Source organism: Drosophila miranda, chromosome XR (genome assembly GCF_003369915.1).
Source record: "Drosophila miranda strain MSH22 chromosome XR, D.miranda_PacBio2.1, whole genome shotgun sequence".
Lineage (NCBI taxonomy): Eukaryota > Metazoa > Arthropoda > Insecta > Diptera > Drosophilidae > Drosophila > Drosophila miranda.
In genome coordinates, this window is record NC_046674.1 from 21,391,999 (window position 1) to 21,413,864 (window position 21,866).

The window sequence follows — 21,866 nt, forward strand, 5'->3', positions numbered from 1 at the left end:
CGGAATTCATATTCCTCGATTTTGACATTTATGTTACTAAACACATAATTTTATCTGACGGATGAATCAATTTTTTCCAAGAATACCATAAGCGGTCATTCTCTGAAAGGGAAATGCAATCATCGACAGTACTGCACACTTGATTGCGTCTTGTTTGCTGGACACTTGCAAGGTGTGTTAGCAGAACGGGGTAACAAGCGCTCGGAAAATAAAGAACCGGCTGTCAGTTAATTTCAAATATAAAAGAAACCGCTGAATTTGAATGACTTCATTCGACTTTTATTGAATTTGCATAAAACTGACGCATCTCCTGTGTGGGGGACAATAGACGATGCGCCCTTTACAATGCACTTGCATTGTATAATTTACATACAAAGGGATTAAACGTATTAATTGTAAACGTTATAATAGGCAATAATCGTACATACATATACTAGCAATAGTTTTTTTGTTTTGTGTGTTTAGCATTCCGTATTACTGCTGGCTTTTGTGTAGTTAATTAATTAAGTACCACAGCGTAAAGTAGGCTCAACTAAAAAAATATGGGTGGCATATCTTTTCTCCTTTTCTCTTACATTTCTTTCCTTCTATTAATTTTTTTTTGTTTTTGGTGTTTGTTTTGTGTCTTTGTTTGTTTGTGGTGCAAGTGTTGGAGCGGGGCCGCCACTAGCTGGCCTAAGGGATTAGGGGCCCGGGGGGGTAGTGGGATTGGTGGTGGTCTAAGCTACGCGTAATACAGGTGAGAGATATCCATAACACATTCACATACATTTACATTTAGATTCAATTGGTTGCCTGCAGGGTGGCGTGGCTCCTCCACCCCCCACACTGCTCAACCCACACATTTAGTTAACGTTTCTTTTTTTGTAATGCTAAATCTATGGGGGGATGGCATCCGTGGACTAAGTTGCGCTATTTAACACAGTAACTAGAGAAAACACTAACCCCGAATAAGTTCGCATCGATATTGGTTTTTGCTGTTGTTGTATGTGTGTGTGTGTTATGCGCTGACGGACTGCTCGATTTAGGGTTTGTTGGGAATTGGGATGAGGCTGCTCGGAAGGATGGTTAGGGTCATACGCAACGTCTGTCACTCCTGGGACGCCGATTCCAAACTACTTGCTCTCTCTCGCTATCGCTCTCTTCGTACATCTAACGTATTTACATGGCATCCGCCACAGGCGACGTCGCCTGACCCCGCACCTAGTAGAAGAATAGCAACCGTTCCTGGGCCGAGGCCGATAGGAGGCGCCACGACCGCTTGATGCTCACATACTGGATGAGGGCGCGTATGCTGATCAGGAAGCCAAAGGCACAGATCAACCACCAAAGCCAGGAATTCTCGTGGGAGGCCAGGTCCGTCGAGTGCTTTACGATCAAGGTCCATTTGGCCAGCGACAGGCCGAAGCCAGAGAGGGCGCCGTACCGGGCGGCGATTGTGTGACAGAAACAGGTGAGCATCAGGAAGCCGATCCAATTGAACAGAAAGGCCACAATGAAGGCCGTGATGAACATGATGTCCGTGCCCAGCAAATTATCGGTGGTCGAGAGACTGTTATCCGGATCACTGGCATCGATGGCGATGAACGTCAGCGCCGGCTGGGCGGCACGCACTGCAGCCGCACCGTCGCGCAGCGGATTGGGCGGCAGCAGTGGGTTCGGCGGTGGCGGCAACTGTTGGTTCGAGGGCAGCGTCAGAAAGGCGGGCGGCAGCTCTCCATTTAGCGACTTCTCCATCTGCACCTCCTCGTAGGTGGGCAGTTTTCCGTGCATATCTTGCGGCAACTGTCCTCCCACCAACTCGCCGCCCTGCATCGGCCCCCCCATCTCGTGCCCGCTGACATGCGTGGTCAGCGACAGTGAGGGCATCTGAGCCTGCAGCGTGCCCTGTGGCTCTCCCACATTGGCCTCGTATGGCGGTGGTGCACTGAAATCGGCCTTGGGTGGTCCCAGCTGATCATCGTCGGAATTTTGGTTGTTGTGCGGCATGACTGAAAGATGCAACAGAGATATGGATGGTGGTATTAGTAAGGTGATTCAATTAGTGGTAGCTGCATGCCTCTTCTCTCACATCCATCCACCCCCTCGACTCTCCCAATTATAATTTACTTAAAATTCAAATATAACGCATTTTTTGTGGTTAAAAGTTTAGCTCGTTCTCTTTCTCTTTAGTGTGTGTTGCTCTCGCTTTTATTAATGTTAATAGTTAATAGTTTACGCGGGCAGGCGTGGCGGGCGTTCAATCAAGTTAAATTAATAATAAATAAATGGTCGGCTAGCTGCCAAAATTGCATTGCATTATCTCTAAACTCCCTCGGAGAGCTATCGGCTCTCGTTCAGTAATACTTCTGCTATAATTTTAGAGGCACATCAGTGGGCGCTTAATACTAGGATGTACATATGTATATTATATAGTCGTTATCGAATCGTTATCAAAAAATAGGTTAAAAGAACAAACAAAAAAACAGACGGGACGGTTAAACATGTTAGACATTCAATAAAACACTTGCTCGATCATTCGATCATTAGTTTCGTTTCCGTTTCAGTTTCAGTTAAAGATCGCATTAATTGCAGTGCCTGGGGCGGTGATTGGAAGCCAGGGCCTGGTAGTGGGCCTCCTCCAGCGAGAGAATCCGACAGGGTGCGAACGGACGTCGGGCTGAGCGCATTGGCTTTCGGCTATCGACCTCATCCATGCCATCGTTCTGACAGCCACCTCCACCCACCACATCGCCCACATCGGTGCCGCTGTCGTTTAGCTTCTGCTTCTGCTGCTTCTCGTGGCGCATGTAGAGGATCACGCAGCACATGGCCATGAAGAGCAGCGCCAGGGTGGCGCCACTCACGATGCTGGCCTTCTCCAGCATCACGCGGTTGCGCGTGGGCAGATAGGAGCCGTCGATCTCCTTGTACTCGCACCGCGGCCCCATGAATCCCAGGGCGCACTCGCAGTTGTACAGGATATCGTTGTGGATCTCCACGGTGAAGCAGGTGGCATCGTTCAGGCAGTACCAGGCCGCATATGTGGGCGGGCACTTGAAGGTGGGGAAGGTGATGTTCGGACGCGGCGTCGTTATGGCCACATTATCCGGCGGCAGTGTTGGCACGGGCTCGGCTCCGGCTCCAGGTCCCTCTGTGGTGGGCGGCGCCTCCGGACGGGGCTTGGGCATGGGACGCGATGAGCAGGCGGCACAAAGCGTCAAGCAGCTGGCGCTGATTAGAGCATAGGCAAGCAGCAAGACAGGGGCTCTCATCTTTACGGGGAATTCGGAAACGGATTCGCTCTTAAATCTAACGCATTTCTGGTTTACTTGGCTGGAATGTGTGTGTGTTTTGGCCACAGTCTTGAGTGTATGTGTGTGTGTGTGTTTGCGTGTGTGAGGTGTGTCTGTCTGGAGAGTTCTTTTGTGACTGGACGGACTGGATTGGATGACTTTTGGCTGATTGGCTGTCTGGGCGGCAGGCTTGTGTTTTGTTTTGTTGGTGCTGCTGCAAAACAAAAACGAAGTGCAATTAAAATCAACTCAAAATTGTTTTACTTTTGTGTGTTTGTTCGGTACGGTTCGTTTTTGTTTTTGTTTTATTCTTGGAGCAGAGGAGGAGGGGTTTAACTCGTATTATTATTGCCTGCCTATACCGCCAGCCGCCCCTGTTTCTGTTTCTCTCTTTTTCACTACCTAATTAAAGGCAAGAACAAGAAAATCGATTTTCATAAATTTTGTATCAAAATGTCATCGTTTATTTACCTGACGGCGAATCGCGAACGCGCTGAACTCAAGCTGCAGTTGTTTACACATTTTTTATTTATTCATTTAATAATACATTTCTCTTGTCACTCTCTTTGTCACGCACTTGACATAAAAATGCACTTGAAACACTTGAATATATACATATACATATATATATGCATATATAGTACCACGGATAACACGCCCGCCGTTAGATCTTATCTTTCAAACAAAAACAATTTCACAACGATGCTCTACTGATTTCTTGCTCATCGATTACACCATTACTATCGATGCTTACGAGGTGGACGGCACATAGCTGGACACAAACGCAAAAGGGTATTCCCCCAATTGATTTTGATTTAATTAGCTACCGTGAGTGCCTGGTTATATATTTTTTTTCTTTAAGGTATGAACAAGAAAATAATAAAATTCCTTTTGCTTGGATACACATACATACATATATGGTCTTTTAAAAAAGTAGAATCAATTGAAAAGCACTTTGCCGGGTACCACCGCCGTTAACCCAAATGCCTCCATGAGGAACAGAACTCAACAGAATGCAATCTAAATTGATCGAAATTGAGTGCTCAAATATATTTATGATAGTTTTAAGTGCAGTTAATGTCCACCACATCGTACATCGTATATGTATTGGTGATGTGATATTGGTATACCTGCTTTCCAAAAGTAAAGTCCTTGAACTTAACCGTTAGGACTGTCTGGAACTGGGAGAACGCCGAGACACACTCACTCCCAATGATACATCACACTCTTGCTTCTATAAATACCAAAAAAATACACACACAGGAAAGTAGACAGCTAAAATGGAAACGAGGAATTACAGGCACAAGAGCGAGAGAGGGCAGGAGAGGATGGCAATGGGATGATGTGCCTGCTGCCGGCTGACAGAGGCATAAGATACAAATGCAATCAAGTTGACCTTTCGGTCAATTGAAATGGAAAGAAACCAGAATCGAGGGTAGAGAGAGCACACACACAGCCCTGAAGGGGAGCAGAAGTGACGGGACCCAAAAATAGTTGAAGTCAATCAAGAAATTGCGTGAGCCGGAGCAATCGTAGGGTGAGGTGGTTAGTAGAGGAGAGATTGAGGTTGGGCCCAATTTGTGCCATGCAAATGGGCGCTTGTGTGTGACTGTGGGCGATGTATGTACATATGAACCGGACATATAGTCGTAATAAACCCTGTAGCAATGAGCTAATAGACTCGATGACGAGCCCCATGGGGCCTCCACCTGGGGTCACTTATCAAAGTCTCCGGCGAGAGGCGGAAGGTGAAAACAAAACGAATGCCGATTAGTACAACAAAATCAACAAGCTTTGAACGGTATTGATAAAGTGGGCGAATGGCTTCCACAAGTGTGGATTTCATGTGTGGATGCTAGGGTAATTACAGTTACCTGTGGATGAGTCAGATGTATTTGAAATATGGCAAAATTGCACGACAGCAAGAGTGTGCGTGTGTGTGAGGGAGGGAGTAAGGGAGGGAGTACCACGTACTTGAGCCATCACTCTCTAGAGGGAGAAAGCAAATAAAACCTGGCACGACAAAGGCGTGGAAAAATTAGCAAGAAAAATAATATAACGCAGTTTACGATTTCAGTCTCTGGGCCTGGTTTTGGATTTCTGCTTTGTGGACGCCTGTTGATAAGAAATTTGAGCGCGTGGACAGCTGCTGTCTGGAAGGCGACTGGAAGGGGTTGACACATGCAGCAGGTGTAGAAAGAGAGAGAGAGAGAGAGAGAGAGAGAGGGAGAGGGGCAGCTGCCATGGCCAAACCAGTTAAACGGGACCAGTGCACAAAAGAGAGATGAGAAAGATGCAAGCGGAAGCTGTCTGAATGGAAGGAAGGTCCCCTCCACTCAAGGGGCAGCTTGAATGAACAGCTAAAGCACAGCTACAATTGCATTACTGCATGTGTGTGTGTGTAAGAAAAAAAGAATGAGTATAAGAGAGGGGGTGGCGGCACTGCAAGTCAGAACAAGTTTCCAAGCCTCTTTTTTTGCTTTTGTACAAGGGCAAACGAATTAATTTACTAGAGTAAATATGAATTAAATAAACAGATGGACACACACACCATAGCAAGCCTTATCACAGTGTGAAGTTTTTTTAGCACCTAGTGGCGAAATCCCGTGGGATTATTAATTAGAAATGTTAATTTTCCAAACAAACACGCACATATAGACACACACAATTACTACTGCTTCTGCTCTCCTGGAGCCTGACGCTCTCTAACCTTTTTCATTTTCTCTTTCTATTTCTGGGCGCACTTTTACCACTTCGATGCTCTGATCTTATTTCTAAATTAATTTTAAATCGAATTTCTTGCAGTTTGCCTTTTTCTGTGCCATGTTCTATTTATTCACCTTTTTTCCTCCTCTATGCGTTGGTTGCTGCGATTCGTTTCTCTTTTGCGCAGCGCTCAGCTCTCGCTCTCGCACGCTCCAATTTATTGATTTGGCCACAAAATTTGTTGTCTGCCAAACACACACAGAATACTGTTTGTTTTTTGACTCCGATCACAGATTGGATCCTTCGTGTATCTTGATTATTGCATTTTCCAATGCAGTTTAAACTAAATTTGAACTCGAAGCAAAAACAAATGCACCCCCAGGCCAACAAATACGACAGTGTGACCGCGGACTTATCGATCAAATATATGCGGTCTGACCCTCAGAAATATACCGTAAATATACTGACGAATTATTCAAGTTCCATCATACATATTCCTCGTTTTTGATATTCCGTTGAATATTACTAGTTGGATAGATCCATCACCCATAACAACATAATTTTATCAGTTGAGCAATATCTAAGTTGAGCAATAGGAACGATTTTTCTCTTGTTTTATTACGTCTTATTTGTTTGACCTTTTTCGCTAAAACCTTTATGTAGACAAAATCCAATAAAAGCAACTATTTCAAACAAGCCAGTCAAGTAGAAAATAGGTTCATTAATATGAAAAATGTATGTGGGCGGGGCTGAGAGATATAGATAGTTAGTAATATTCCTCGGAATATCAAAAACGAGGAATATGTATAATATAACTTGAATAATTCGTCAGTATATTTACGGTATATTTTGAAAATGAGATGGTTTATTTTGGTATATTTGTAAGTCCGGTCACACTGGTGGACATAGTAAATTTAATTAGAACTAAATTATGCAGAAACTTGTACTTTTTACACTCGTAGCTATTACTGTGAGTATAATGTGTGCCACCACCTGCAAGAGATAACATTCTACCCTATTTCAGTGCCAGCAAACCCATGCCGAATTCACGGCCGCCGACTGTCGGGAGCTGGGCTTCATTAAGGCCCAGTTAATGTGCTCCAGTTGCGACAAACTGGATGACTTTGGCCTGGAGACCCTCAAGTGAGTGGTAGTAGTCCATGTGGTATTACTCTTATAATATCCTCCATTCCACAGGACCCCGTGCAAGCAGTGCTGCACTCTGGACCAGCAGCCGGCGGCACAGCGCACCTATGCCAAGGCCATTCTGGAGGTGTGCACCTGCAAGTTCCGTGCCTATCCCCAGATACAGGCCTTCATCCAGAGCGGACGACCCGCCAAGTTCCCCAATCTCCAGATCAAGTATGTCCGTGGGCTGGATCCTGTGGTGAAGCTGCTCGATGCCGCTGGCAAGGTGCAGGAGACACTGTCCATAACCAAGTGGAACACGGACACCGTGGAGGAGTTCTTTGAGACGCATCTGGCCAAGGATGGCAAGGGCAAGAGCTCCTACAGTGTAGTCGAGGAGGCAGTCGACGACGACGACGATGATTATCTGCTTACGAATAAAGTTTGAAATCTTGATTCCAATAAAATACATTCCACAGTTTTAGAGTGACTGAGGATGGTACAAGAGAAGAGAGCGGAGCTTTGGGTGAGAAAAAGCTTTCACTGCAATGCGAAAATTCTCAAATTCTTGATTCATAAAAATAAATTAATACATTTTATTTGGTATCTTCCCATCGATTGAATTGGAGCGAGTGGTGGATTGGGGCCCGCCTGTACAATAATCACAATGTCTGGCCATTGTTTTCGACATTCTTATCACGGCGACATCACATCACCATCACACTGCGGTACGGCGGTACGGTGGTACGGCGGTACTTTACCTTTACCCCCCATCAGGCAATCAGCCATGACGTCGAATTCGACTCACATGGCCAGGGCCCGGCTCCTCGACTTAACCAATATTTGATCAGCCTGTTTAAATAATTGTGGTAAATGAAAATGTAAATAGTTCTTAGGTATTTCAGCCCGCCAAAACCGTGGCTGATGTCTATTTCCGATCTGTGACGCAGCCTTCACAGCACCACCCACCCGCCGCTCGCCCTCCCCTATCCTGATCAATCTCGGAAGCTACTCTCCATGTTCAGAGGATCTCAAATGCAGCCAGAGGAGAGTGGACGCACACGGAGAGAGAGAATAGAGAGGACGCGTGCTGATTGGCAAATTAAAATGTTTTTTGCATTATTATCGCCTGTTTACGTTTCATTACAATGCAGTTTTCTATTTGTGTTTTTTATTTGCTTTACTGATGCTTCTTCTCCTTCTTCTTCGTGCTGCTGCTGTTGCTGCAGTTGTTTATTGTTTTAATCAAAGTCTGCGGTGCACAGTGGGCAAATATGAATATGAATTGCATAATGCTGCGGAGGCACATACACGAGCATCTCAGGGTTACTGCTCTCTCTCTCTCTCTCTCTCTCCCTCACTGCATCATTCCATTGGATTTTCATACACATCTCAGTGTTAAGGATTGCACTCTCGCTCTCTTTCTGCTTGAAGAGCTACGCACAGTTGTATTCCAGTGGTTCGTTCTACACATCTCAGGGTTAAAGTGTTCATGCCTGCTTTCTCCCTCTTTTTCATTGCTTTAATATATTATCGCTGCATTTCCCAGTTTATTACGCACCACCGTTAATCTTCCAGTGCCAGCGGGGGCTCAGAGCTGCTGGAGAACAGGACCCTTTTCTCGGTACGCCATCGTCTCCATCTTTTCCATTGTATTCTCCCCATCACGGAACGTCATTCCCCACATCCATCCTGCCACTCTCGTGGCAATGCATCCAAGCATAAATGCGAGTACATGTGACAATCCCAACTCTAACGTCAATGACGTGGGGAGCCCTCTGAGGCATATGTATGGGCTATATTTAGCGACTGTTATCACAAAAATGTACCTACATACACTCGGAGGCGGCTGCCACGCCCCAATATCAATCTGTGTAGGCAAAGGAAAGTGCGACCTACAATCAATACTAATTATTTGCCATTATTATTATTTCTACATATTCATGGCGTGGGGGGGGAAGGCGGAGATTCTGCTGAACCTTATCAATAAGGGGACTCGGGCTCGGGTGCATTCAACTGTTGTGTGCCACAGAAACTATGTATACCACAAAGTGTATAAATATAGGGTGGCTAGAGAGAGGACTTTTGGGATAGTTTCGTAACAGAAAGCGTGAGAGATTCCTAGTTGCATCCAATTTAAGCAGCAGCTCGCAAAACAAGGAATGCCTCACCTCATGTAAAGACACCTTGGGCCAGGCAGAGAGCGGCGAGCCGAGCAGCGCTGTCAATGTCCCCCATCGTCCATGCCCCCCATGGATGGATGGGTATTGTGGGGTGGCGTGGCGTGGCATGGACGAATGCCGTGCACTGAATGTCGACTGATTCTGTACCCGCGACCTGGGGAGGGAGGAGAGTAGATCTGTTGCTGCTGCTGTTGTTGTTTCTTCTCTCGTGCTTTTTGCGTTCCACTGATAACATTTGCGCCTTTGGAGTGGTGGAGCTCTGATAACGGTAATGACGTTATCGTCACAGCGTCATCTACAACTAACACAAGCAAACAGATACACACACACACACACGCACACACAGTTAATCAAGAAAGCGATTTGATTTCATGCCATTTTAGCACTTAATTAAGAAATAACATGAACAAAAATAATAATCAACAAAAGCCAGCAATCTTGTACTTCCCCTCCCTCTCTCTCTCTATCAGTGTGTCTCTCCTCTCTCTCTATGTTTCTTTTTCTCCCTTTTATTCATTCTCCACGTTTCAGTTTTGGCGCGGGCCACAGTTGTTTTTATGCTAGCTGTTGGCTACAGTCGAACCTCGCTAAAAAGTTTTCAATATCCAACGCACTGTGCTAGAACTTAACAAATTAATGTTGTTCGTTTGTACGAAGCCTTACTGTACATGCTTCAACTGTTTGTTTTTTTTCCCACTTGCGCTTTGCCCTTCCCCACGCTTATTCGTTCCATTACTACATACATGTGCGGCTTGCCCTTTACCGTTAGCAGCCTGTTGCTGTCAGAGTTTATGCGGAGAGAGAGAGAGAGAGAGCTCCCCCCACGCGCGCTCTCCCAGGGGATCGAACTCACTCTCGCTGTCCCTCTCCCTCTCTCTTGTTAATTGGTTTTGCGGCTGTAAATATCGAAAACTTGATTTTGGAATTACGATATCTGCTTGTATTATTTATTAACCAAATACTGACGTCTTCAGCATATTATTATTTATTTTATTTATTCTTTAATCTGCGACGCTTTTGGCAGAGTCTCTTCCGTCTCTCTCGCACCGTCGCACATGTTCAAACAATGGACCTGAAGAATTAGAGAAACCATGGCTCGCAGCTTAAGATTCCAATGGCAGTGAAACGACAAGTCTGATTTTCTGCGAATTGGACAGAATTATGTGAAGTTAATATGTACATCTGTATAGTAAAAATGGTAGCATTTAATAGGATTTTCTAAAGGTCGTTGCCAACCGTCGTTCGCGCTCATCTGCATGGGTATGTGGGTAAGGGGCCATAGGGGTATGTTTCAAGAGGAGTATCTCCGGCCCGTGGCAGTTATTCAATTTCCCGCATTGAACTTTGACTACGAAATTTAGCACAGCACACACAAAACACAAACTGCGCCGCGCTTATTAACAAAGACACTAACTACACTACACTACTCGTACATGTCCCAGTATCCCAGTGTGGGTAAGCAGCGCCTCCAGAGAGTGTAGTGTAGAGTGCTGTGTGTGTGTGAGAGAGTGTGAGCCCGAGCCAGAGCCAGCGAGCAATTAATAAATGTGCTTGATTATTATTTTTTCTATAAATTTACATAATTTTACGTGCAATTATTCGCACACTGAATAATGCATGCCATGGCATGCGTCCCACGTAAATGTCACTTACCGAAGAGAATAGCGCTCCCGCAGCTCGCTCCCGAATCGAGCTCGAACTTCGAGCTGGTGCTTTCGGCGAATCCCACATCCTTTTGGATTGCTATTTTTAGGCTACATCCTACAGGATGGATTTCAATGGTTCCAAAGGTGGTTCCGCTATTGTACGTACATAGGCACATACGTAGGTCCAAAGGTTCCTTCCATGCAGTTTGAAATAAAACATGATGGTTTCTTGGACTTTAAAATCAAATTTAAGATTTATTTGAAACAAATAACTGTGTTATTACATTGAATATAATCTTATGGCTGATTCTCCTCTGGTTTCTTGTTTGTTGCTGTAGTTGATTTTTATCGACGTTATTTCATAAGTGTAATCATATATTACATACACAATTACTTAGTTCATATTTGTATAATAATAGTATAATTTATAATTAGAATTTCACTTTCTTAACCATTATAGTTATTATTATTATTATATTTCTTTAAGTTTTTTGTTGCATTTTTTTTTTATTTATAAGTATGTTTTTCGTTTAACACAAAACAGCAAGGACAAAAGATTTATATTTCTTTTTTTTGTTTGTTTTGTTTTTGTGTATATTTCATATTTTTGCGCGTTGCCCACATAAATTACATTTATAATTATATATTTCGTCTCTTCATCATTGTTTTTTTTTGTAAATTTTTTTCTTGTGTGTTTTCGCCTGTAAAGATTTTGCTTTTTCCTCGCATTTAAGTTTAGTTTATAACTAGGGTTTTACATCAATAATAAAAAAGGGGGAAATCTTGCAAAAAAACATCGCGGTTACTAATATTAACAATTAGATTATCTTTAGATACATGCATATATATATATATATATATATGTATGTATGTATGTATAAGTTCTGGTACTCGAATCAGATAAAACATTTCCTTTTTGCACTTTAGAAGTTTTTTTTAGTTTTGTGTGGCTTCTTTTTTTGTTTTTGTTACATTTATTAAGTAGATTAGCAATGAGGGGTCTTGGGGTGTTCGGGGTGGGGGGGACGAGGAGCTTGTATTATCTATAAACAATGTCTATTATATGGGGCTTCGGATCGCTGTATATCCTAACTATTCCACTCTCCTTATTGTTTCTTGCAGGACATTAAATTTTCCCTTAGGTATTGAATTGAATAAAACTAACAAATTTTATACAATGCTTATACGAGGCATTTCACGAGTCCCTGAATCAAATGAAAGACGATTTTATGAGGTTTTGCTACTCTCTGCAGCTTCTGGATCTGTTCTGTAGAGTTTCCTCCTAGAGGCCTAGTAATAAATAAAAGGGCCTATCCCGAGTCTTGTGTCTATTGTTCATTAATTCATAAAATGTTTACTTATAGTTTTGTTAGGCTAGGTTCAAATACGACCATCCCATCCATCCGGGATCCCTGGCAGAACGAAGTTCACCGCCCGACCAACCAACCAGCCGAAAGGCGCAGCAGCATAACGCGAGACACGTGTCACCGAACCGTTCGTGTGCATATTGTCGTCTTTCAATAACATGCGTATCTTGACGTCAACAGCTCACACGTAAGCCCCTAAATTGCGTAAAATGGTTCATGAAATCGGCTTCGTATAAACACAGTATTGGTAGACTTTGTTGTAAGTGTTGAGAAACGTTTTGGAAATATCTTTAATATCTATCTATTTATTTTGTTTATTCAGGTTAAAGATTGGTAGGTAGTAAAAATGGTTTCTGTTTTTTCCTTTTTCTAGTTTTGAGTTCGTTACATATTTTGATTCTTGCTTCGTAAAATTTGTCGTAGCAGGACACTGATTGGAACCGGTTGTTCCAATTGTGAGCTGCACTTGTGCCTGAGGACCGCTATAGCTTCCTGCCGGGTCTATTCACTATATATATCTGTATATATATATATATGTATTTATTTATTTATTTAGCTATATGTATATGTCTGTTTGTTATATACTCGTTTATTTGTTTTGTGATACTGCGTTTATGAAGAAAGGATCTCGAATGTATTAAATCGTGTTGTATTCGAACAGTGCTTGGCGATTGGAGGAGGGCTGGGCGTTAAATATAAACTTTACAGCACTGGATTGGATCGGTATCGGATCGGGGTATCGTTTATGCGGTCTTAAATACTAGTAATTGCTTCGACGGCACATTGGGATTATTGGATAAGGTTTTACTTTACACTTCTATATAATAGGTGTATATATGTAGGTTGTGTTGCTGGATCGTGAACAGAATACAAATATAAACTGGCAAAAGGTATAGATTTGATATCTGCATAGCTAGAATAGTTGGATAATGTACAGGAATTGTTGCTTAGTTCCATTTACGTTTACGTTTCCGTTTCCGCTCCGCTTCCCGGTTTCATCTTTCCTTCTTGTATAGAGAATATAATTTTGGTCGTTGGTCTAAGACACTTTTTGGTTTCAATCCTTAGTCGGTTTTTTGTTTTTGTGTGTTTTTTTTCGTTTTCTTTTTATATCTTTTCCTTTTTTTTTTTTAAAGATATTTTTAGGTATATACAGAAATGAGAGTTTAAGTAGAGTTTTTAAAGAGTGATCTTATGTGCGTAGTTAAGTAAAATCTGAGACTCGCTGTAAAATTGATTTAACATTTTCTCTCTTCTTCCTTTAAGGGGTGCGTTGTTGTTGTTTGGGAGGGGGGGATTGGTGTAAAAAGACACTCAAGTACACTTAGGGGGTTAACGATTTGTTGTTTAAGATCTAACTACAAAAGCACGGACGATGACGATAACGATAACGAGAACAATAACGATAAACATGGCGATATACCTAGAGGAAGAAATTTCGCACCTCCTCGTCCAGGTCGCTGGAGTCAACCAGATCATCCATCACCCCAGGTACGAGCAGCTCCACCGCCTCCAGCTCCAGCTCCTTCTTATCCCTATCCGCGGCTGTTGCTGCTGCCTCCGCACTGCTGCTGCTGCTGCTAGTGGGCGGAAGGACAGCAGACACCGGTACGGAGTCCAGCAGCGCCTCGAAGGTGTCCTCCAGCAGCACTCCGCTCTCGATGGCCGCAACAGCCTCCTCATAGTATCAGTTGAGGTCGCGCCGGAAGCTATCCTCGATATTGGGATCGGCAATCATTATGGGATTCTGGTCGGACAGCATCTGCAGGCCGGCCACATCCATCTGGCCGAGATCCAGGTCCAGCGAGTCAAAGATCTCGCGCGAAAAGTCCGCATTTGAGGAGTAATCGCTGAATATGATCGCCGGTATATTCGCAGTCGCGTTGGTCTGATGGTGATGATGGTGGTGATGCTGCTGCTGCTGTGGCTGGTGGTGTTGTTGCTGCTGCTGTTGCTGTTGATGCTGTTGGTTCATCATTAGTACATTGGAGTTGCAGGCGTTATTACTAACTGGCGAGCTGCTTGAAAGCGGCGAGTTTGTGTGATGCGGCGAGTGCATCGGCGAGTGATGTGGCGAGTGGTGCAACGAGAGCGACAATTGCTGCTGCTGGTGTTGTTGTTGTTGTTGCTGGTGGTGGTGTTGCTGATGTTGTTGCTGTTGCTGCTGCTGCTGCTGATGATGATGATGGTGGTGCTGCTGATGCTGCGGCGAAGACTGTCCCGACATGGGTATAGGCAGCGGCGAGCTGGGGCATCCTAATGGCGAGGGTATTGGCGAGGCGACAATGGTCAGAGGCTCACCGCCGCCGTTCGATCCACCGCCAGCGGTGCTACTGCTATTGTTGTTGGCGGCTCCATTTAGGTTTGTGCTGCCATTGTGCGGCGATCCCACGCCATTGCTGTGCCCATTGTTGTTCAGGTTGTTGTTCAGCCTCCTCAGGTTGTTGTTGTTCGCCCCACCCTCGGGACTGCCGCTCAACTCGTTAAAGTCTAGCAGCTCCTTGTTGTGATAGGGACCATTGGAGCCGTTGGTCAGACCACCTCCTCCATTGCCACTACTGCCGCCGGGACCGCCGCCACTCAGGTCATCAAAGTCCAGGGGCACAAAATTGTTGGCGAATCCCTGCTGTTCCGGCGACGAGTTGCTGTCGCCCAGCGAGAAGATCTCAAACTGATTGTGAAACGAGGTATTCAGACTGTTGTAGGAGGCATCGAACTGCTGCTGCGGCTGTTGCTGCTGTTGGGACTGCTGCTGCTGCTGCTGCGACTGCGACGGCGATGGCTGCTGCTGCTGCTGGCGGATGGGGCTGGCCGGGGCGCTCGAGTGCAGATCCGTGGCGGATACGCTGCTCAGAAGACCCGGCGAGGAGCGTGGACTAGGCGGATTCGGTGGTTGGCGGTAGTCGGTGAGGTTGGCCGAGGACGCAGAGCTGTTGTGCGGCCCCAGGGTGGGCAGCGGACTGAACGTGCCGCTAGCCGCTGCCGCCTGATTGGTGGCCAGGTTCGTGAATGACAGATGAGGCGATGTGGAGGGCTGCTGCGTCGTGGTGTTTGTTCCCGTTCCAGTTCCCGTCGCATTGGCGGATGTGGGCGAGTGTTGCTGCTGATGGTAGGGCGAGCCAGGACCTCCTGCTCCTCCTCCTGCTGGACTAAACGGACTGGGCGACTGATCCCGGTCGCGTCTGTGATTGTGCGGTGACATGACAGGCGATAGGGTTTGTTGCAGTTGCTGCTGCTGTTGTTGCTGCGGCGGCTGTTGCTGCTGCTGCTGCTGCTGGTGCTGTTGCTGGGGAGCATAGTTCTGTAGCGCGGTGAGATCGGGCAGGGAGCCGGTGTTGGCGTAGTTGGCCTGATCCTGGAGCGGACGAAACAGTGAGTTGGAAAATTTGGCGTTGTATGGCGTGGTATGTTGCTGCTGCTGCTGTTGATGTTGCAGATGTTGGTGCTGTTGCTGCTGCTGGTGCTGCAACTGCAGCTGTTGGTGCATCTGGTGCTGCTGCAGAAGCTGCTGATGCTGTTGTTGCAGCTGCAGCTGGTGGGGCTGCAGCGTGGGCGGCTTTCTCCGCTGCGCCTGCGGACTGAAGCTGCGGCCTATGTGGTGGTGCGGCGAGTGAGATCGTTGGTGGACTGTCTGTTGCTGCTGCTGTTGCTGGTGGAGCGGCGACTGCTGCAGGTAGTTGGCGTGCAGCGCGTTCATGTCCGTGCCGAAGCCCCCCGCCTCGGCGGCCACGGCCATGTTGAGGCTCTGGTGGAGCGCCGAGTCCGAGCTGGAGCGGCGCCACAGACTGTCCGACGTGGGGGGACCGAGCAGGTGTGGATTTGGCTGGCCATTGTCCATCGTCTGTGGCGTGGTGCTGCTGCTGCCGTAGGGCGAGCGATCCTGCTTCCGTTCCGAGGGTCTCCTCATGGGTCCCACGCCCACGCTGCGTCCCCGCGACTCACGATAGGCTGTCGGTGATCCTCCTCCGGCAATGCCATCTGGCGATGCTCCCCCGCCGCTGGCCCCACTGCCGGAACCACTGCCTCCCCCCCCTCCACCCGTGCCGTTTCCCGCTCCTGGCGAGGAATGGCTTACCTCCTGACCCCCACCCAGGCAATCCAGTATCTTTTGTGTGGCCGGCGCCTCGTCCCGCTTCGTGGCGTACACCTCCTTCATGATCCGCTCGAACTCTGCCGTGCCCTCGGCCTGCTTCTGCTTCTGCAGGGCAATCTTTTCGCTGAATTTGCGAGGATTGGCCATTGTCCTGGTGTGTGTCCCGGTGTCTGTGTGAAGAGAATCTCTTTAATTGTGGGGAAAATCTATTATAGAGTTAGGATTTATTACACGGCAATTGGGTTTATCTTTGGGTCTGAGTGTTCGCTTTGAATTCGCTTGAAGGATGGACAAATAATCATGTATGAGTTTGGGATTAATAAATGACCCAAAAGTAGAATAGTCCTTCCTAGCAACGCTATGGGAGATGCTATATCTACCCTACCGACTGGATTCCTAGGCCTTTTACTGTAAAAGTATACCAACAATATCTGGTTTAATCTGATCTATATTTTATTCATCTCATAGCACCCCAATCCCGTATCTCCGTGCCATCTCCCTTTATCTGTTGGAGAAGGGCATGGAAATGTTTTGCATTTGGGTCTTCTCTTCTTTTTTCTACCATATATTTTATCAATTTGTGAGTGGAACAATTTTGCTGATAACGCAGATACAGATACTGATACGGGCACACACACGCCACAGCTAACGGGAAAGGAAACAATGGGACTCGAATTTTGCAGTCGAATTCGCATTCGAATTTGGTTTTGGATTCAGATTCGCATGTTTACCGTTTACCCGGTTTACTCGGTACCCGGTCTCCGACGACCCTGCCGCCGCGTCGCTCTTTCTGTCATCTAGCATGCGTTCTCTTTCTCCTTTCAATGCCATTGCATAACGAGTCTTGAGTATGCATGCCTCTCTCTCTCTCTCTCTCTCTCTCTCTGTGTGTGAGTGTTGAAAAAGGGCGGGAAAACGTTGCCGACGAGCAAAGTAAACAACAAGTTTTTATAGTTCTTTGGAACAACGGCTCTTGGGAGACTGAGGGTCTCCAACTTGAGTGAGTCTCCAAAGGGGAAGGGAGAGAGAGAGAGCTAGCGGTGCCCCACCTGCAGCTGCATTATGCAAATGTCGCGAATTGCGTAGCAAACGAAATAATCTTTTTTTTTCTTTTTTTTTTTTTTTTTTGCTGCATTAATTTATTCCGGTTCCGCGGCAGTGCAAAGTTGAGGTTTTTCTCCATTTTTGTTTGAAGGGCATTTCAAAACCACTTTTAGCCACGCTCTCCCGCTTGTTCGACTACGGGGAGATTATGCTCCAAATATGATCCGAGTTAGGGCCAAGTCCCAGTCTCAGACCTGGCCACAAACCAGTTCCAGCAAGCAACTTTTTTGTGACAACTTTTTCAACAAAAAAAAGAAAGAAAAAAAACGAAAAAAAGCAGATGATGATCATCATAATCATCAGGTGGGGGGGGGGGGAGAGTGGGGGGAGCAGCTCTCACAAAAGGTTGGAAAAAAGCGCTGAACAGATCGCGCGAGCGGAACAAAACAACAGGCGGGCTGGCAATCTAACACGCCCGAAATCGGTCTTTATCTTTATCTTTAACAAGACATACCAGCTATAGGAAGAGACCCGACCCAGTAGTAGCCGTGCACATGCCCCGTCATGATGTTGATGGGTTCTGTCCTTATCTAGGGTTTGGCAATAGACACATGTACACACATGTACGTAGATCTTCGGAGCCTCAAAGTTTGTACAAAACGATGACAAATCTAACATTCTTTTAAGCAAATGAGATACCACCCACCCCATTGTATGGAAAGGAAATACCCTGTCCGTTGGTGACTTAATTCCCACACCTTTCACACACACATTCCCCCCATAGCTCATTATTTGACAGCACACAGAGGAGTAATTGTGTTTATCGATTAGGAGGGGGTAACAGTAACTAGAAATTTCCCAAAGCCAAGCTAAAGGATTGCCCACCAAGAAATTCCCCCGTCTATAAAGAATGTTTCCCTCATTACCTTGCCAATAGGCAGTGTCCCACTTTTTAGTTCAATAATTAATTCATTCTAGAGTTTCTAGGGAAACTTGACTCTGACTTAACACGCTTTCGGTTAAGAAATGACTAAGTTGTTTTTGGTTGGGTTGTTGTTGGGAAATATATGAGCGGACTTGTTAATTCCAGCTAAATGATGACGCACTATTTTAGGGTTGGGGATGTTGTGCCATCCAATAACACACGCTTCATCTACAGAGTGTTCTAATGTTGCCCATCCAGAGGGTCAAATCGTAGATATCGATATCGAGAGATATCGAGGGCAACGATTGCCAGAGCTGGAAGCCGCCTGGATATGCAAACAGCAGATGCAAAACAAAAAGATGCCATTGCGGAGGGGTTTCTCTCCTCTTTTGTTCTATGGTATGTACATGTACATGGATCCCAAAAAGGCTTTCGCTTTTCACAATCAAATAAGGTCCCATTGTGAATCTGTAGCCCCAAATCTCGATGACTAATCGCCGCAGATATCGGAAGTGCAGAGCCAATTTCGGCCTAAAGGCATTGACAGAGTCTGGACGGCCGGCAGGGAATTGCTATTCAGATCACACTCTCGGAAGGGAAGGCGGGACGACATCAATTGTGGCCATAAAAAGGCCGAGCACGGACCAGGCCCCCGGACAATGGGCGGCACGCGGCGGCACGTTGCACGGTGGGGGTTTTGGGTGGGCTATCAGAGAGACGGGTGGGGAGGGGGGAGGAGGAGAAATATTCCCACGAATCGATAATGACATTTAATAAACAGCAGGACGATAATATTTATTTAGTTCGTACTCCGTTCTGTGTCCATATGTCCCTCTCCGTCACTCTGTTTTCTTCAGAGATCGCATGCTTTCCCGCTCGCACTTCCTATGCTCCGTCTCTGTCGCTTATATGTATGTGCAATATTTCTGTCCCACTCTCTTTAGATCTGCCATTTCTCTTGCTCACGTTCTACTTTGAAGTCCTCTCTTTTACTCTGTGTTTAATGGAACTCTATTTATATCTCTCTCTATCCCCTCTTGGGCTCCGCAAAGATCACCGTCCTTCCTTCTCCCTCGCTCTGTGTTCCACTGAACTCTATTTATATCCCTCTCTTTCGCTCTTCCGCTCTTCTCTCTTTTTCTTTTGCTCCTTTGGGATTGGGAATTGATTTGCTTATCAGCCGCGCTCCGTGGAATTTTTGAATAATTGAATTTATCGCGCGGCGCAAACGCAACAGAAACCGTTATTTGCCCAACGGCGGAATGGCACAGCAAAATACACAGAAAAAAGAGGCGGCAAAAACAAAACGAACTCGTGGGATGGGTGTGGGGTGGTTGTATGTGGGTGGTAAGGGTAGTTGTACGGTACTTACATGCAAAGCGCGCGGCTAAGACAACAAAAATTTCCTTGGACAAGAGCGACTCTCTCTTTGTGTGTCGGTATTTGGAGTCGGCTCTCTCACTCACTCTCTCTCTCTCTCTCTCGTCTCTCGTCCAGTCAACTCCAATTGGACTTGAGATGTTTTTGTTGCTGCAGCCTTTTCTTGATTAAATCTTATTTAAAAGAATTTAATATTTTTGGCGCGCAGCTTCTGCTGCTTTTATCGTTGTTGCTTTTGCCTAACTCTTTTTTTTTTGCGTATTTTTCTCGTTTTGTTACTTTGCCGCGTTTTTGTGTTGCTTGTTGGAATCCGTTTAGAATTCGTATTGGCTCTTGTTTAAACGTTATATTTTGATTGGACTAAAACCAGCTTTGATTTTCGGTTGTTTTTGTTGTTATGTGATAAAAAAAAATCGACTTCTAATTGGAGTCTTTAAGTATTTCTTCTTTTTGTTGTTTGCTCGCTTGCACAAACACACGCGCGGGGCTCACGTTTATTGTTTTTTACAGAAAAACTGCGACGTTTGTGTTCTTTTTTTGTTTTTGCGCTCTCTCTCAGCTGCTTTTGGCACTTTTTTGTATATTCTTTTGGTTACCGCACGCCGCCAAAAACTTTTTTTTTGTGTTGCGCCTTTGACCTCTTTTTTTGTATTTCATTTGTTGCCTTTTGACCCCTTGCCCCTTTGCACAATTTGAGGGGAGTGGGCAGGGGGATTACAGCACGGCGCAGCAGCAGGCGTCAGCGACGGCGTCGCGTTCCCCTTTTATATTGCATTTCCTTGATATACAGTTATTCTTAGGGGGTCTGCCTCTGGTCCGATTTGGCTTTTGTTTTTCACACACAAACACACGCACACAGAGAGAGACACACACACACACAGGCACACACTTTTTTTGGGTGCAGAAGATGTGGGGATGTGTGTGTAAGGGGAAAGAGTGGGCCAAGGCGCACTTTTCAGCAATCTTTTATTATGCTGCTTCTCTTTTACTTTTCCTGAATTTTTGCTTTATTTTTGTGTATTTTGTTATATTTTCGTTGCACTCTCGCGCACAGAACAAAAATTATTATTGCTCACGACTGCTGCTGCTGCTGCTGTTTCTCTTCTTCTTCGCTCATCTTCGTATCTTTTTCGCTGCCTTTTTCGTTCTGCTTTTGAGGCCTCTTACTGGCCTTTGCGATTGTGGGTTATATTATGCCTAACACCTAGCCCGCTATTGCGCGTTGTATTTTTTACTATTTATTGCACTTTTGTTTTGTTTTTTCCTTACTTTTTCGTATCTTTTCTTCTGCTGCCTTTAACCAACACTGAATTCAGACAGGGACGTATCGATAACATATATCGTCTGCGGCTCATAAATATCCCAAAATATACCGTCTCATACGGTAAAAATACTGATGAAAAAGGAACTTGGCCCACTTGACCCCCCTCTATTTAAACAGGCGAACAGCTTGTGTTAAACAGCGGAAAATGATTCTGTTTGTATAATCTTTTTGTATAACCATGCTCTCTCTTTATTTTTTAATAAAAAGAAAACGAAATCTGTCCTCTGAAGTGCGCTAAAGTTGTTCAAGTATCCGAATTTTCGTGAAGTGTATTTTAATAGCCATTGGGCGACAATGGGTTAATTGTTCTCCTTGCATGATTGGATATCATATTTCTCGATTTTGATATTCGGTTTAAAATTTCAAACTATCTAGGACTTTCAGCCCTGGAAAAACATGTTTTATACGATTGATAAATCAATTTTCTACAAGATTGGCTAATTTTAAGTACCGCCTTTCATTGGATAGTTTATAAAAAATGGTTTAAGAAAAAATGGTTGAAACATTACAATTTGTCTACACACTAGCAACACATGAACTACATATTTATGTAAAAACGAACACTTGTTGCTTTTCAACCGGCGGTATGGGCATCTGTATACCCTATTTCCAATATAATATATCAAAATTCTGTTTTCAAGCTGCTTTGAAACGTTATCACGTTATGTGATTATTACGGATTGATACTCTTGGACCTACTGATGCATACTAATTCTTTTCTGTATATATATATCCCGATATCTAGAAATACTGGAGATAAGCGCCGAAGAGCGATTGTTAGGGAATGGGAACGAG

The 21,866-nt window shown here is 45.2% G+C and overlaps 4 protein-coding genes across 5 annotated transcripts; 1 reads left to right on the plus strand and 3 right to left on the minus strand.

Annotated features, from left to right (window-relative positions):
* Positions 1–257: 257 nt before the first annotated feature.
* On the minus strand, positions 258–6,205 carry LOC108151449 (NEDD4 family-interacting protein 1). The gene is made up of 2 exons (XM_017280064.1): positions 6,116–6,205; positions 258–1,991 (listed from the first exon to the last, which is right to left on the minus strand). The coding sequence occupies exon 2, from the start codon at positions 1,987–1,989 to the stop codon at positions 1,204–1,206; it is 786 nt and encodes a 261-aa protein (XP_017135553.1). The 5' UTR covers positions 1,990–1,991; positions 6,116–6,205; the 3' UTR covers positions 258–1,203.
* LOC108151450 (protein spitz) lies at positions 2,162–6,205 on the minus strand. Of its 2 annotated transcripts, none has more exons than XM_017280067.1 (2): positions 6,116–6,205; positions 2,162–3,486 (listed from the first exon to the last, which is right to left on the minus strand). In XM_017280067.1, the coding sequence occupies exon 2, from the start codon at positions 3,252–3,254 to the stop codon at positions 2,565–2,567; it is 690 nt and encodes a 229-aa protein (XP_017135556.1). In that variant the 5' UTR covers positions 3,255–3,486; positions 6,116–6,205; the 3' UTR covers positions 2,162–2,564. The 2 variants fall into 2 exon arrangements, with proteins under 2 accessions (XP_017135556.1, XP_017135555.1); XM_017280066.2 differs by having other exon boundaries at positions 2,162–3,489.
* A 636-nt stretch (positions 6,206–6,841) lies between these two features.
* Positions 6,842–7,619, plus strand: LOC108153547 (selenoprotein F). Its single transcript, XM_017283613.2, has 3 exons — positions 6,842–6,951; positions 7,006–7,124; positions 7,179–7,619. Exons 1-3 carry the CDS (start codon positions 6,913–6,915, stop codon positions 7,555–7,557), a joined length of 537 nt encoding a protein of 178 aa, XP_017139102.1. The 5' UTR covers positions 6,842–6,912; the 3' UTR covers positions 7,558–7,619.
* Positions 7,620–11,172: 3,553 nt separating this feature from the next.
* Positions 11,173–21,067, minus strand: LOC108152752 (nuclear transcription factor Y subunit beta). Its single transcript, XM_017282310.2, has 2 exons — positions 19,740–21,067; positions 11,173–16,568 (listed from the first exon to the last, which is right to left on the minus strand). Exon 2 carries the CDS (start codon positions 16,543–16,545, stop codon positions 13,993–13,995), a length of 2,553 nt encoding a protein of 850 aa, XP_017137799.1. The 5' UTR covers positions 16,546–16,568; positions 19,740–21,067; the 3' UTR covers positions 11,173–13,992.
* Between the last annotated feature and the right edge of the window lie 799 nt (positions 21,068–21,866).